A 15,932-nucleotide genomic window follows, 5' to 3' on the forward strand; every position below is an offset into this window, starting at 1 on the left:
GTACAGAAAGATTTATGTGTTCATTTTTAACACTTGCTGTTAGAGAGAGGATCGGTAGGCAAACATTTTGGTGGTTCGAAGTGCCCTCTACCAGGCACTTAAGTGTGAACTGCAGAGTAGTCACGTATCTGTAGATATAGATGTTTATTCCATAAATTCGGCAAAATTTCGGGAACAGATAGCTGGAATGTAATACCTTCAAATTCCAAAATAATGGCTTAGTATAATCCATGATTGTACTTCTCTGACTTATTAGCTCTATTTGTACGATGATGGTCGTCTGTGTGAATACTTTCATATATATCCATACACTAACTGTTCATTTCTGTTTAAATTATTCACTTCTTCATTATTCTAGAGGGAAATGCGTTCGGCTACTTTAAAAGCGTGAGTAAAATTTTTTGGTCAGCCCCTATGTGGTCTCCCTGATTTACTTTCAAGGTGCCACAACAAGGACGAGGAACAATGAACTGTCTGACGTTAGTCTGGTGTTCGATATTAAAGTGACTCAACACAAAGACACAAATGAAAATAATTTAATAGAGTTGAATACAAGTAGGTAAATGGAATGAGACGTGTTGATATCGGCACAACGTAGGAGACACGATTAGAAGGTTTCAGCTCTTCGTAGACGACGGTAGACTCCAGTACTTCTGAGACGATCCGTAGTTGGTTGCGTCCTCCAGTGTCTCTGGCAGCTTCTCGTTGAGCGATTCGGGCAGAAACGAGGTGATGACGGCCGCGGACGCGAGGAGCGCTCCCAGTACGCCGTAGAGGCACCTGGAGTCCACTGCTGTCCCCTAGACACATGGAAAACATTTCGTGTTACCTGTCGCCTAGCACCAGTTGACCTGTCTGTGGAGTGATCTGATAAGTCTGGTAAATTTCCACGGAAGAATGGAACATTGTATTTGCGTCTTCAAGGTTGGCAAGCTTGATTATTCCATGCATCACGTAAATAATTTCAACAATGCACAGCCTAAATATCATTTTTGGTATCCGTCTAAATTGGTGAGTGTGTCGATTGCGATTTAATACGCAGAAAATCGAGTTTCGTTCCGTCACTGAACATATTCATTTGAATGTTTGGACTGTCGCACAGAATTGGTTCAAGTCCAGTTGAAGTCACCAAAAGGAAACCATTGATAAAATCCATGACATTTAATGCAAGATCGCCGAATAAAAATTCGTGACATTACTCAGACTGAAGGCATCTCTACTGAACGAGTGCATAAAATCCTGCGTGGAAGAATAGTTATGAAGAAGCTATGTGCGAGGTGTATGCTCTGACTGCTCACCGTCGACCAAAAGCGCATCCGGCTAAACATTTCAACACAATGTCTGGGGACGTTTAAGCAGAATCCGCAACACTTTTTGCGCCAATTTGCGACTGTTGATGAAATCTGGATCCATCATTACACACTAGAGTCCAAACGGTTGTCAAAATAATGGACAAAGTACAGCGAAGAAACTAAAAACCTTTTCTTCAGCTGGCTACGTGATAGCCACTGGTTTCTTATTTCCGAGGAGTAGTCCTCATATAATACTTGCAAAAAAAACAGAACCATAAGTGGACTTTATTATGATTCACTGTTCGATAGTTTGAAACTTGCTTTGGCTGAAAAAAGACCCAGGTTGGCACGCGGAAAAGTGCTCTGTCACCAAGACAACGCACCATCCCACACATCAGCAACAACAATGGATAAATTTCGTGAATTGTGCTTTGAACTTGTTCCTCGTTCGTCGTGTTGACCAGGCTTAGCCCCAAGTGGCTTCTTCTCGTTCCATAACTTGAAACTTTGACTTGCTGGAAAGGAATTTTCGCCTAATGAGGAAATGATAGTCTCAGCCAGCGAACATTTTGCAGAGCTTGACAAGAGCTATTTTTCCGATAGGATGAAAAAACTGCAGGATCACTGGACCAAGTGTACATCCCTTGAAGTAAACTACGGTGAGAAGTAAGGTGAATTGTTTACGAAACAAACATTTTTTTCTTACATTTTAACCAGGCTTATCGAACTACATTCGTACATTTCTCCTGATAGAATACAAGAAGCATTGTTTCGTTCAGTGTTCATCATCATTACTTGATCTAAAGAGTCGAATAAAAATAAACAAGACTGTACAAATGAAAACAATGATTTTCTCTTAGGTGGCAGTAAAGATGAGATTTAATTACTTACCAAGTGTACGATGTATGGTGCAATTCCTATTACAGCTGCAACAAACGCCCACTCTACAGCTGAACCAATCTGCCTAATACACGTTGGGTGGATCTCCATACTCTGAAGAACGTTGGTGAAGAGAGACATTACGCAGAAGAACTTGAGTAGTGCAACTCCACAAGCAACAACCCACGTCTGTCCGGAGACTAAAATAAAAACAAATAGAAATGCTTCATTTTAGCAAAAGTTTAGCAAATATTTTAAAATACGAAGCAAGTAATTATTTTAGAGCATTAAAATAAAATGCAAACGCGAGAACAAGTTTACAAAAGCAGTTATGCTGGGAGATACCGTAAATTACTGAATATGACATTCTTAGAGCAAGATTGCTTTTAGACACTTGTGCGAAACTGAGTCCAAGGAGAGAGAATAAAACATTTGAGAATTCACACAATGTACCCGCTGGATAAATCGCGCTAAATTAAAATTTAAAGCTCAAGTTTTTAAGGTTCTTAGCCATTTGACGAAATTCAACTTCTCCTAGTATAGAGGAGTGTCCACGAGCCTCAAATATATTACCTTTAGACTCAATTTATTATGTACTGAAATCCTTTATATGTTTGGTGTTAATTACTTTTCTCTTGACAGTGGTTGGTAATGATTGCTGTAGTGGAAGACTCAGTAACTGCAATAAGAATTACACTATCTGATCAAAAATATCCGGACGTAACTATGTGTAGACCACTAGATGTCATGAGATTCCGACGGTAGAAAAGGAAGCCGGCAGTTTTGTGTTACCAGTGGAGAAGAAGTCACAGCCGAATTGGTTGGTCTGGAGGCTCAGTAATTTAGAACTTGAACTAATCATAGCATGTCACCTGAATAACTAATCAATCCGAGACATTTCAACCCTTTTAAAACCGACCGCGCCGTCTGTTGCTTGTGTGACTGAAGTGGAAACGCGAACGACAAGCCACAGCTAAACGAGGAGCAGTCAGACCTCATTTACTGAAGGACAGGGACCGACGAGCTTTACGGAGGGTGTGACTTCGTAGGCTTTCCCGGCGTAATACGTCTTGAAAGTCTCTTCGGGTTTGCTGCCGGATCCTAAAATCAACTTGACTCGATATTTTGGCGCTGCAACTGGTCGCCATCTTCATGGAGAATGCTGCTTCTGCTGATGAGTCCCGCTGAGAACTGACGCCAGGCTGCAAATCGACGTTCTATATAGGCCACCGTTCAGTACACGGCGCATATAGGACGTCGATTTGCAGCCTGGCGTCAGTTCTCAGCGGGAAGCAGAAGCAGCATTCTCCATGAAGATGGCGACCAGTTGGATCGGCGAAATATCGAGTCAAGTTGATTTTAGGATCTGGCAGCAAACGCGAAGAGACTTTTACGGAGGATGGTGGTGAAATAACGCGTGAAACTAGCAGATTGGATCATTCATGAGTTCAAGAGTCCTACCAGGAGTGCAGCTAGCATAATGACTTGGCGCTGGGAGTTAAAGAGAACGTCGTACAGTGGTACACCTGCTCCTCACAAGCCACACAATTCTGTAGTCCCTGCTAAGCAACACTTGAGGTGGTGCAAAGGGCCACGCCAATGAACAGTAGATAACTGGAAACCAGTGATTTGGAACTATGAATCGCGCTATAGATTACGGCAATTCGATGGAAGGGTTAGGATTGCTCGAATGCATGGAGAACGTGCCATGAGGTGTGGTGTCAACAGTGAACGCATGACGGTGTTTTCCGTTGTTAGGGCGTGATCACCTTGTGGCGCTTAAGAGCTCGTTAAATACAAAAGTATATGAACACATTTATAGCATTGTATTCTTCCTACAATAGAGAACCAGAGAGTATGATTGTTTATATCAGTTTCGCATTGCACTTTGTCACAAACTAGGCAATGGTTTGCGAACAATAACGGTTCTGAAAGGGACTGGCCTGCTCAGACTCCCGACCTGAACCCAATGGAAAACCTCTGGGATGAATTAGAACGACTTCGCTTCAGACCCCAGCGTTTCTGGTTTCCACACTTGAGGACAAATGGGCTGCCGTTCCTCCACAGACGCTGAGACGCTTCTTCGAATACGTCGCCTTCAGGGTTCAAACTGTCATGAAGGTGAAGTCTGGACATACAGCATACGTCCACTAATTGGTTTCCGGGTACTTTTTGTCAGATAACATATTTGTATACCGATGCATGGGATCTTCTTCCTTCTTAGTGAAACAAGCGATACGGTAAGATCTTCCACCTCTTTCTCATTTGCACCACTCTTCTAAGCCTGCGAGTCCGTAACCCAACACATATGGCACATATTCCAGTCTGTGTCTCCCATCCTTTCTCGTTGCGGATGAACGACTGAAAATACACTGATGCGCCAAAGAAACTGGTATAGACATGCGTCTTCAAATACAGATATATGGAAACGGGCAGAATACGACGCTACGGACGGCAACGCCTATGTAAGACACCAAGTGTCTGTGCAGTTGTTTGATCGGTTACTCCTGCTACAATGGGAGGTTATCAATACTTAACTTACTTTGGACGTGATGCTATAGCCGGCCCGCGACGGATGGGACACAGCATCTCCAAGGTAGCGATGAAGTGGGGATTTTACCATATTACCATTTTATGCGTGTAGCGAAAGTAACAGCAATACTGTAAAACATCAGATATCCGACATCGCTGCAGCCAGAAAAAGATCCTGCAAGAACGGGACCAACGACGACTGAAAAGAATCGTTCAGTGTGATAGAAGTGCAACCCTTCCGTAAAGTGCTGCAGATTTCAGTGCTGGGCCATAAGCAAGTGTCACCGTGAGAATCATTCAACAAAATATTATCGATACAGGCTTTCGGAGCCGAAGGCCCATTCGTGTACCTTTGATGGCTGCACGATACAAAGCTTTAAGCATCGCCTGGGCCGGCGAACACCGACATTGGACTGTGGATGACCGGAAACATGTTGCCTGATCGGACGAATCTCGTTGCAAATAGTATTGAGCTGCTGGTCGTGTCGGGTATGGAGACAACCTCATGAATCCATAACCTCGCATGTCAGCAGTAGACTGCTCAAGCTGGTGGCTCTGTAGTGATGTGGGGTGTGTGCAGTTTGAGTGATACGGGACACATGATATGTCTAGAAACGACTCTGACAAGTGACACGTACGTAAGCAATCTGTCTGATCACCTGTATCCATTTATGTCGATTGTGCATTCCATCAGATTTGGACAATTCCAGCAGAACAATGCGACACCCCATACGTCCAGAATTGCTACAGAGTGGCTCCAGGAACACTCGTCTAAGTTTAAACACTTCCGCCCCTACACGATATCAGGCAGGTGTACCAGTTTCCTTGGCTCTTCAGCATGCATCTTCCATTTTACTAAGCACATGAAATATGTACAATATTTTTCGTGTGCTGGGGCATTTCGTGTGCTGGGTCATTCCACGGTAACAACACTGCACGTTGGAACAGTAAATGTAGCACACATTGAATCGTTTCCGAAGGCTCATTTCCCTGACTGCCCCTAGATTCAAAATAAATTATTTTCCTGAGAAAGCAGGAATTCTGGTTTATAACTGAGGCGCTGAGAACCATAAAGGCATGCCTAAAGCAGACCGTTGTCAAGTTCACATTTAAGTGAATATCAGGGAAACCGTTGAGACAGCTTTTCGTGAATGTTCGTATACACCATGCGGGCTGACAGCACAGATAAACCTGACTCACTATAAGAAGGTGCAGCCTCAGAACCGACGATTATGTGCTTTATGCCCTTATTGTTCTCAGCGCATCAGTTTATGCCAAAATTCGGTAAAAGTAGTTTAATCCACAACGTACAGCAGGAATGCAAAGTAGCAGTTCGACGACGGGGATGGATTTGTGCAACCAATAAGTATACAGTGGAAGTAACTTGTTCGGAAGAAGGATATCGGGAACCGGAGGCAACTGTTGATTCCCATGCGCTTAAGATCGTAATATTTAATACAAGCTTGTAGTCACTCCACTGATTGATTTGATGATGACCACAGACTACATCGTTTCGGAAATGTGTCAATTCGAGATACGGAAACGGACCGAGAAACGAATGAGGAGAGCTACAAGCAAAGTGGGAAAGTCTCAGATTTACCGTTCGTCTTGAGACTAAGATAATAATGCAAATATATATTTTATGTAATAATTTTATTTACATGCACATCTCCACAAGTTATTCAAAGTGGCGCCTCAGATTTTGTATGCCGTCATGACATCTATACCTTTTATTTATTACTAATAATAAAATTTTAAAACCATCGTCTAAGTCTGTTCGAACAGGCATCACCAAAACTACAAGACGAATTTTTTCGTGGCATTTTCACAGGTAACGTGAGTATACCTTGGGGCAAAATATAGACTTTGTGACATAACAATCATAAGACGAAAAACAAGATATCGCTATTCAAAGTTTTATCGAAAACCGTATTTTCTATCTGTTTGAACACGCTAATCTTAAACTGCTAGAAGAATTTCATACGGTTTTCATCGACAGTTTGAGCGTAGCTTGGGATCACATTTAGGCTTTATTTCAAAAAAATTGTTCAAATGGCTCTGAGCACTATGGGACTCAACTGCTGAGGTCATTAGTCCCCTAGAACTTAGAACTAGTTAAACCTAACTAACCTAAGGACATCACAAACAACCATGCCCGAGGCAGGATTCGAACCTGCGACCGTAGCGGTCTCGCGGTTCCAGACTGCAGCGCCTTTAACCGCACGGCCACTTCGGCCGGCAGGCTTTATTTCATCAAAATCGTATCGAAAGGAAAAGATATCGCAATTTAAAATTTAACCTAAAATCGTCTGCTCAGCTTAGTAGTCTGTATATTATTCTCAGTGACACGATCACCAAGTTGTAGTACATCAAAGAACCAACAGATGACGCTATAAGTACATCAAAAAAGCAATATATGGCTCTGTCAGTTTTTCTTTTTTTCTTTTTTCGCTCAGTGACACATGCACTTTCGGAAGTTTACTTCAGTGATGGAATTTAACTCACCGAAACTGTGTAATGAAACGACGCTTGAAGATACTTCTCCCCAACGTTAACATCGTAAAAGTGGAATTGTTGACGAGAAGTGGCACGGGCGACGGAAGTTTTACCGTCTCGCTTTAAACGTGTTCAGTTCCCGGTGAGCTTATATTATGCCATGACCAGAAACAAAGCGTGAGGCCAGATTCTACGTATTGACGGCGTGGACCTCAGTGTTTGCTGCTTTTCGCCCCGTCAGCTATACGTGGCTTTCCACTTATTGAAGCTCACCCGACAAAGATATTTTGAATGTCAAAAACAAATTCCGCCCATACAGTGTCTCGGGCACAGCTATAAATGAACACCCGGGCAACGCCGTGTTTCTCAGCGACGTTTCTAATAAAACGTTACTTTGTATCAGATAGGACAATTAAGTTGTTTAAATGACGTCATTTTCCGCGTTGTTAAGTCCGCCCCACGCTGACTGGCTGCGTGCAGCTACAGTTGTATTTCAACCTGTGTGTAAATAACTGAAGTTTACACATAATGTTACTCATCTCATTGACAACAGTTGCTGACTATTACTTTCAAGCTTGACACAATCCTACGAGGATGGTGGCAACTTGAAATTGATTCTATGCCATAATATGACATCGAATCTTATTAGTCTTTGATAAAGGCACAGAGGCACAATAAACACAATTACATAAAACAAAGGAGATGACGTCATTTAAAGAATTAGTAGAGGCCATAGGATAGCATCAAAAGAAATTAATAAGTTCTCATCTTGTTCGTAAACATCACAGACAGCGAGAATTCTTGCCATTAAAGCATTCTTAAGTCTCCATGGCTCTTGCCAAGAGAGCCTTTTTTCAGTCTCTACGGCGCTCGCACGCAAAACGTTTTACATCACCCCACAATTACAAATTAATTGGCATCTGATATAGTTGCAAAACATGCTGGGCATGCCCTCGTCGCTTTAAAAAGGAGGGTGTAACCAAAATATTAAAACTAGAAGCAATCTGCCACGTGGCTGACTTATCCATCGACTGACAATCTTTAATAGGCTAATTAGTCATAATATTTATTGTAAAATTGGTAGAGCACGTAACTAGTTCACTAAAGTGTCCACTACTATTCCTCCGGTATTTTAAACGTGACATAGATTGAACACTTATTTAAAATGTAACTAATGAAATTCATGAATCACAAAAGGAGGAGGTGTACTTGGAAAAGGCCGGGAGATACGGAAAGATTTCAGTTACATCACGTCATTGAGAGGCAGAGATTCTGCCATCAGATACTGGATTGTTAGGCGTACCCAACAGCAGGCAAGACTCAGATTCCAATTCAGTGAAGAGCCTAATGAAGTTTCAAAGACAAGTCAGGAAGAATAAATGTGCAAAGAAGTGGGTACGGAAGAACTAAGGATTGAAGATAAATGCTTGAAGTTTTCCAAGGCTATAGATACAGCAATAACGAATAGCTTAGCAGGCATTTCAGTTGAAGGGAAATGGACCTCTCTAAAAATGGCATTCACAGAAATTCGAAACAAAAACTTAGGTACAAAGAAAATAAACGCGCAGAAACCACGAGTAACAGAAGAAATCCACCAGTTGATTGATGAAAGAAGGAAGCACAAAAATGTTCAGGGAAATTCAGGAACGCAGTAATACAAGTCGTTTAGGAATGAAATAAACAGGAATTGCAGGGAAGCTAAGACGAAATGGCTGCATGAAAAATGTGAAGACATCGAAAAGAAACAGTTGTCGAAAGGACTGACTCAGAATATAGAAAAGGCAAAACAAACTTCCGTGACGTTAAAAGCAAGGGTGATAACATTAAAAGTGCCTTCGGAATTCCACTATTAAATGCAAAGGAGAGAGCTTATAGTTCGAAAGAATAAATCGAAGTCCTCTATGAGGGAGAAGAGTTGTCTGATGCGATAGAAAAAGAAGCAGGAGTTGACAGGGATGAGATAGGGGATCCAGTATTAGAATTTAAAAGAGCGTTGGGAAACTTAAGATCAAATAAGGCAGAAGGGGTAATAACCTTCTATCAGAATTTCTAAAATCACTTGGGGCAATAGCAACAAAACGACTATTCACGTAGGTGTGTAGAACATATGACTCTGGCGATAAAGAATCTAGTTTTGCGAAAAATATCATCTACGCATTTCCCAAGAATGCTAGAGCTACTAAATACGAGAATTATCACACAATCAGCTTAACAGCTCAATCATCCAAGTTGATGACAGGACAACTACTCAGAATAATGGGAAAGAAACCTGAGTGTGTGTCACATGACGCTCAATTTGGCTTTAGGAAAGGTAAAGGCACCAGAGAAGCAATTCTGACATTGCAGTTGATAATGGAAGCAAGACTAAAGAAGTCCAGACGCGTTCATACGATTTGTCGACTTTGAAAAAGAGTTCGACAATGTCAAACACTACAAGATGTTTGAAATTCTGAGAAAAATAGTGGTAAGCTATAGGGGGGAGATGGGTAACGTACGCCACGTACAAGAGCCAAGACGGAATAATAAGAGTGGCAGACCAAGAACGTAGAGCTCGGATTAAAGAAGGTGTAAGACAGGGATGTAGTCTTCCGCTCCTACTTTGAATCTGTACAACGAAGAAACAATGATGAAAATAAAATTAAAATTCAAGGTGAAAGAATGTCAATGATATCAGTGGTGAGATTCGCTGATTACATTGTTATCGTCAGAGAAATTACTGTACTACCTAGCACAGAAATGGATTGAGAGTAAACCAAAGGAAGATGAAATTAGTCAGAAGACACAGAAATGACGACTGATGGTCACGAAGCATAAGAAGTTAAGGAATTCTTCTAACAAGGTTGTAAAATCCCAATCGGACGGAGCAAGATGGACATCAAAAGCAGACTAGGGCATTCCTGGCCAAGAGTAGTGACTAGCATCAAACGGAGGCGTTAATTTGAGGAAGAAATTTGTGACAATGTACGTTTGGAGCACAGCATTGTACGCTAGTGAAACATGGTATGTGGGAACACTTGAACAGAAGATAATCTAAGCATTTAAGATGTAGTGCTACAGACGAATGTTGAAAATTAGGTGGACTGATAAGGTTAGGAATAATGAGAGGTCCTCACTGGGATAAACGGTTCTGTCCCGTAACGTTTATTACGCAAGTCTTTACCATTTCATATTTAATAGTTCTGGGGTAATAATGCATACAATTTCTGTAGCACCATCGACAATATAGGCGTAACATGAAACACTACTACCGATTCGAAAATCAGCTAAGTTTGGCACGATTTGAACGCCTTTACAGCAATAAAGCACAACGGAAGCTTGATTTGAAACATTGAATTCATACGTTTGTAACACACTAAGAAGCTGTTTTATATCCCACGAGAAATAATTTCTGTCCGCGAGAGAAACCGTCGCTGCTGCCCCATACCGCAAAGTGTGCAGCAATAATCGTGTATGGCAATGGTTATCACTCTAAATACGTCTAGAATCATCTAGTCTGTATTCGTCTGCCCGTAATGCCAAAGGGAGTCTGTAAACACTGACACAGTCCAGGATCAGCTGCAACAGAACCACGGAGAGCTCTAATACGGTCTCTCATACAAAACACACTATTAATATAACACTTTTTAAAAATTCTTACTGACAACGAATCGCTGCTATCCATATGTGGTAAGGAAACAAATGACGTGCACATGTTTTCATTGGTTCCTTTAGATCCGATGAAATTGTAAACTTGTAAACACGACTAACCTGCCGGTCAATATAGACGTTCTGCTTGAACACAAGCTTAAGGGGAGTCGTACGTGAAAAACTGTAAAAAATCGATTTTTTAATTTTTGTCTTAAAAAATCCTTTGTAGTTCTCTAAACGAGAAAAAGTTTACTTCCAGGAAAATGGACCACAGAAGGAACTAAAAATAAAGGAATTCAAAAGTGGCTGCACGCAGCACGACGTCCTTACGACACACAGACAGCTCCGTTAAAAATGAAGTTTTGTTCTCATCTGTTTCGTTTTTACGACTTCTTAGTCCCTTAAGTTGGCTAACCTGCGAAAGCTTTACAGTTGCTTATCTTTCGTTTATACAGAGAGATTAGTCATTGTTTGCTGTTGTTTTGGCGCGAATATTTTGTTTACAGCGAAGTATGTGTGTGAGTTTCTTATTGTGTGCATGAGTTTCTTATTCGACTTGAAAATGACATTGAGGGAAAGAAAAAAGCAGTATGGGCTACCTTCTTTCATAAATCCTCCACAGATGACAACCCATATCATGCAATCTGCCCACGTGGCAGTGATTCATGGTTTGGCTACCAGAGGTCTGTTACTCAAGGTGAGACCTACAACCATAAACATTCTTTGCCATTTGCTATAAAGGAAGTTGTAAAACCTGTATATAGGGATCTTAGTCACTAAGGTTATTAGAGAAAAGTTTACATGATAGGACTCAAAATCCGAATGAAAGTTTCAACAACCGTTAATGGCAACGGATACCAAAACTGTCCCAGAAGGACTAAAAACATTGAAAATAGATGTGCTAGAAGTTGTTCTATGTTTTAACGACGGTACAGTGTCAAGGCTTAATGTTATGGAACTTATGGGAGGGTCTGGTGGACTAAATATGCATAGAGCTCTAATAGCCATTGACCGAAGGAGATTGACCGAAGTAGACTCTTTGAAGCAGAAAAATCAGTGTTGCAAACCACCGAAGAAGCAACAATAAGAAGAAGAGGAAGTGTGAAAAAGAGAAGAGAGGAAGAACAACATAGGAACCAAGAAGAAGTGTGATCCATTGATAGTGACCGGACCAAATATCCCACGAAATAAGCATCAAACGAAAACTCTACTAAGAACGAAACTCGTCTAGCTTGAAGGCGGGTACCAGATGGCGCTACGGTTGGCTCACGAGATGGCGCTGCCATAGGTCAAACGGATATCAACTGCGTTTATTTAAATAGGAACCCAAATTTTTTATTACATATTCGTGTAGTTCTTAAAGAAATATTAATGTTTTAGTTAGACCACTTTTTTCGCTATGTGATAGATGGCGCTGTAATAGTCACAAACACATAAGTACATGGTATCACGTAACATTCCGCCAATGCGGACAGTTTTTGCTTCGTGATACATTACCCGTGTTAAAATGGACAGTTTACCAATTTCGGAAAAGGTCGATATCGTGTTGATGTATGGCTATTGTGATCAAAATGCCCAACGGGTGTGTGCTATGTATGCTGCTCGGTATCCTCGACGACATCATCCAAGTATCCGGAACGTTCGCCGGATAGTTACGTTATTTAAGAAAACAGGAAGTGTTCAGCCACATATGAAACGTCAACCACGACCTGCAACAAATGATGATGCCCAAGTAGGTGCTTTAGCTGCTGTCGCGGCTAATCCGCACATCAGTAGCAGACAAATTGCGCGAGAATGGGGAATCTCAAAAACGTCCGTGTTGAGAATGCTACATCAACATCGATTGCACACGTACCATATTTCTGTGCCCCAGGAATTGTATGACGACGACTTTGAACGTTGTGTACGGTTCTGCCACTGGGCACAAGGGAAATTACGGGACGATGACAGATTTTTTGCATGTGTTTTTTTTTTAGCGACGAAGCGTCATTCACCAACAGCGGTAACGTAAACCGGTATAATATGCACGGGCAACGGAAGATCCACGATGGCTGCGACAGGTAGAACATCAGCGACCTTGGCGTGTTAATGACTGGTGTGGCATTATGGGAGGAAGGATGATTGGCCTCCATTTTAGCGATGGCAATCTAAATGGTGCAATATATGCTGATTTCCCACGTAATGTTCTACCGATGTTACTACAAGATGTTTCGCTGCATGACAGAATGGCGATGGTCTTCCAACATGATCGATGTCCCGCACATAGCTCGCGTGCGGTGCAAGCGGTATTGAATAGCACAGTTCATGACAGGTGGATTGGTCGTCGAAGCACCATACCATGGCCCGCACGTTCACCGGATCTGACGTCCCCGGATTTCTGTCTGTGGGGAAAATTGAAGGACATTTGCCATCGTGATACACCGACAACGCCTGACAACATGCGTCAGCGCATTGTCTATGCATGTGCGAACATTACGGAAGGCGAACTACTCGCTGTTGAGAGGAATGTCGTTACACGTATTGCCAAATGCATTGAGGTTGACGGACATCATTTTGAGCGTTTATTACATTAATGTGGTATTTACAAGTAATCACACTGTAACAGCATGCGGTTCACAAAGTTACATGTATCACATTGGAACAAACAAAATAAAATGTTCAAACGTACCTACGTTCTGTATTTTAATTTTAAAAAACCTGACTGTTACCAACTGTTCATCTAAAATTGTGAACCATATGTTTGTGACTATTACAGCGCCATCTATCACAAAGCGAAAAAAGTGGTCCAACTAAAACATTCATATTTCTTTACGTACTACACGAATATGTTATAAAAATTGGGGGTACTATTTCAAAAAAACGCTGTTAATATCCGTTTGACCTATGGCAGCGCCATCTAGCGGGCCAACCATAGCGCCATCTGGTTTCCCCCTTCAAGCTAGACAAGTTTCGTTCTTTGTAGTTTTCTCGTTTGACGCTTATTTCGTGAGATATTTGGCCAGGTCACGACCAACGGACCACCCTGTATATGGACCTGGGATGCATTAGTGTCATGCAAGTTTAATAGAAAGATCAAGTATTAACTTAAACTTGAATTTCCCGAAAGTTAAGTTATTTCATGTTCCTGTAAATTTTCGTTAAAAACTATTAAAGATACAGAGCTGAAATTTTGTATACTGTCTCAAAACATGCTTAACTAAGAAGTAGTCTACTCTTGTAACTTAACTTTGAAAATAAAAAGCTTTTTTGAACAAAAACCTTGAATTCATTTCCAAAATTTTTGATAGTCATACTTAAAATTTCTTAGTACCACAATTTATGACAGTACCGTTTTTTAAGTACTCTGTAATATTGTAAAGAACTTAGAGGAAAAAAATTAACCTTCTACTTTATTTGTATTTTGAGTAATGTGTACCTATGATGTACACAAATAATTAACATGTTTATTTCACCTGCAAAATAATACAATTAAAAAAGTGTGAGAGCTGAAACCGTGGTTCATATATATAAATATTACCAAGACATGTCTTAAAAGATGGTAAGCTTTATGTGGGCTTACAAATCATATTCTTTGAGGTACGCTGTTTCGAAAACTGACAATTTTTCAAGGACTCCCTAGTATTTACGGACCAGTCCCCTTAAGTTTTTCCAGGTTAAATGTGGAACAGAGTGGGCGCAGAGTACACTGCCCACATGCAAACGCGTTTCTGACCCTTTGCGCGTGCCACCAGAGTGGAACACTTTTCACGCTCGTATTTGTATGTTGGAGGCTGTATGGTTCCGTGAGTGTTGTCATTTTCACTTAGTTGCTCGTGTGTAGTGGGTTCTTTGCAAGTGAATGTGTTTTGAGTGTCTGCAAACAATGCCAGGTTGTGCTGTTGTTAACTGCAATTCCTACAGTCGTAACACTAAGAGGACTGATGTAGTGCTTTATGCTTTTGATCGCAATCCAAATCTGCAAAGGATTGTCGAAATCCAATAGAAAAGACGTTGTGAATACTGCAAATGCTAGAATAAGCTGTCGTCATTTCACAGAAACTGTTAGAGAGCTACGTTCGGAATTGCTAAATTTACCGTGGCGACGAGTGCTTAAGAACGAGGCATTTCCGTCGTGTAATTTGCCTTGTAGTATTACACCTAGTATAACAGAAGAAGGGAAGGAACTTCTCAACAAATGTGGTATCTGTAGAAACAGTACAGAGACTTTGCAAAAGCTGTCATCACGGAAGAAGGACGCTGATAAATGTGTAGTTACAGGGCGCTGATAAAGGTGCAATTGCAGATAATTCAGGTAAAGCCGCTTTATAAAATTACGTAGCAGCATTACAGAGAAGAAATGCTGGTATGAAAAACATGAGCGTAAGATTACAAGCGCGTATTAAAGATCTTCGAAATCCGTTCAGAAGTTTTGTTACAGGGCTCGAAACGGATTCTATGGGTCAAAGAGGACATTATTTGGCAAGTCGATTTCTTTGCACACTTTTGTTCAGAAAAGGTACAATTTTTTCAGGGACAGATTCGGATATCTTCTACCTGCACTATCGACTTTGGAGTCATTGTTAAATTTCCGTTGCAGTTGTCACCAGCTGTTTTGAAAGATGTTCTAGTTTGATTAGGTAATTCAAATATTTTCTACAAATTTCTTGAGTGAAAACGACGGTGTCAACCTGTCAGTAGAAGTTTCATTAAATTTGTGGTGAGTACAAAATCAAAATTAACGTTATATAGGTCCTGTTTATCCCTTAAAACTCTCAGAGCCTACTTAGCAAGCTGCAAGTTCATTTCAAACACTAATTTGAACAAAAAACTGCAAGAACAGACTATACTTTGCAGATTTTTCCCATGGTTTGATACGATGGATGCTTGCATTTTTTTTTTAAATCAGCAGTCTCTGTTTAAGAGCTGTTTAAGTTATTTGATCTTGAGGTAACATTCCAGCAATAGCAGAATATCAATTTACGTTTCATTAATTCAGTAGAAACTGAAATGTACCACAAACACGTTGCACAAATGAACAAGGGTGGTAAACAGGAAAAGAAGTGACTAACGACAGGCCGAAATATCTTCCCCCACGTAATGTGCAAGCTGCCAGAACTATTTCAGATG

At 41.0% G+C, this 15,932-nt stretch overlaps 1 protein-coding gene across 1 annotated transcript in view; it reads right to left on the bottom strand.

The window, feature by feature from the left end:
* Positions 1–518: 518 nt before the first annotated feature.
* Positions 519–15,932, bottom strand: part of LOC126251806 (solute carrier family 22 member 7-like) — an 85,566-nt gene continuing 70,152 nt past the window's right edge. Inside the window, exons 8-9 of the mRNA XM_049952450.1 lie at positions 2,184–2,371; positions 519–800 (exon numbers count right to left, since the gene is read on the bottom strand). Coding sequence (XP_049808407.1) covers positions 618–800; positions 2,184–2,371 — 371 coding nt within the window. The 3' untranslated portion in view covers positions 519–617. The remainder of the gene's footprint in view (positions 801–2,183; positions 2,372–15,932) is intronic.

This window comes from Schistocerca nitens, chromosome 4 (assembly GCF_023898315.1).
Source record: "Schistocerca nitens isolate TAMUIC-IGC-003100 chromosome 4, iqSchNite1.1, whole genome shotgun sequence".
Taxonomy (NCBI): domain Eukaryota; kingdom Metazoa; phylum Arthropoda; class Insecta; order Orthoptera; family Acrididae; genus Schistocerca; species Schistocerca nitens.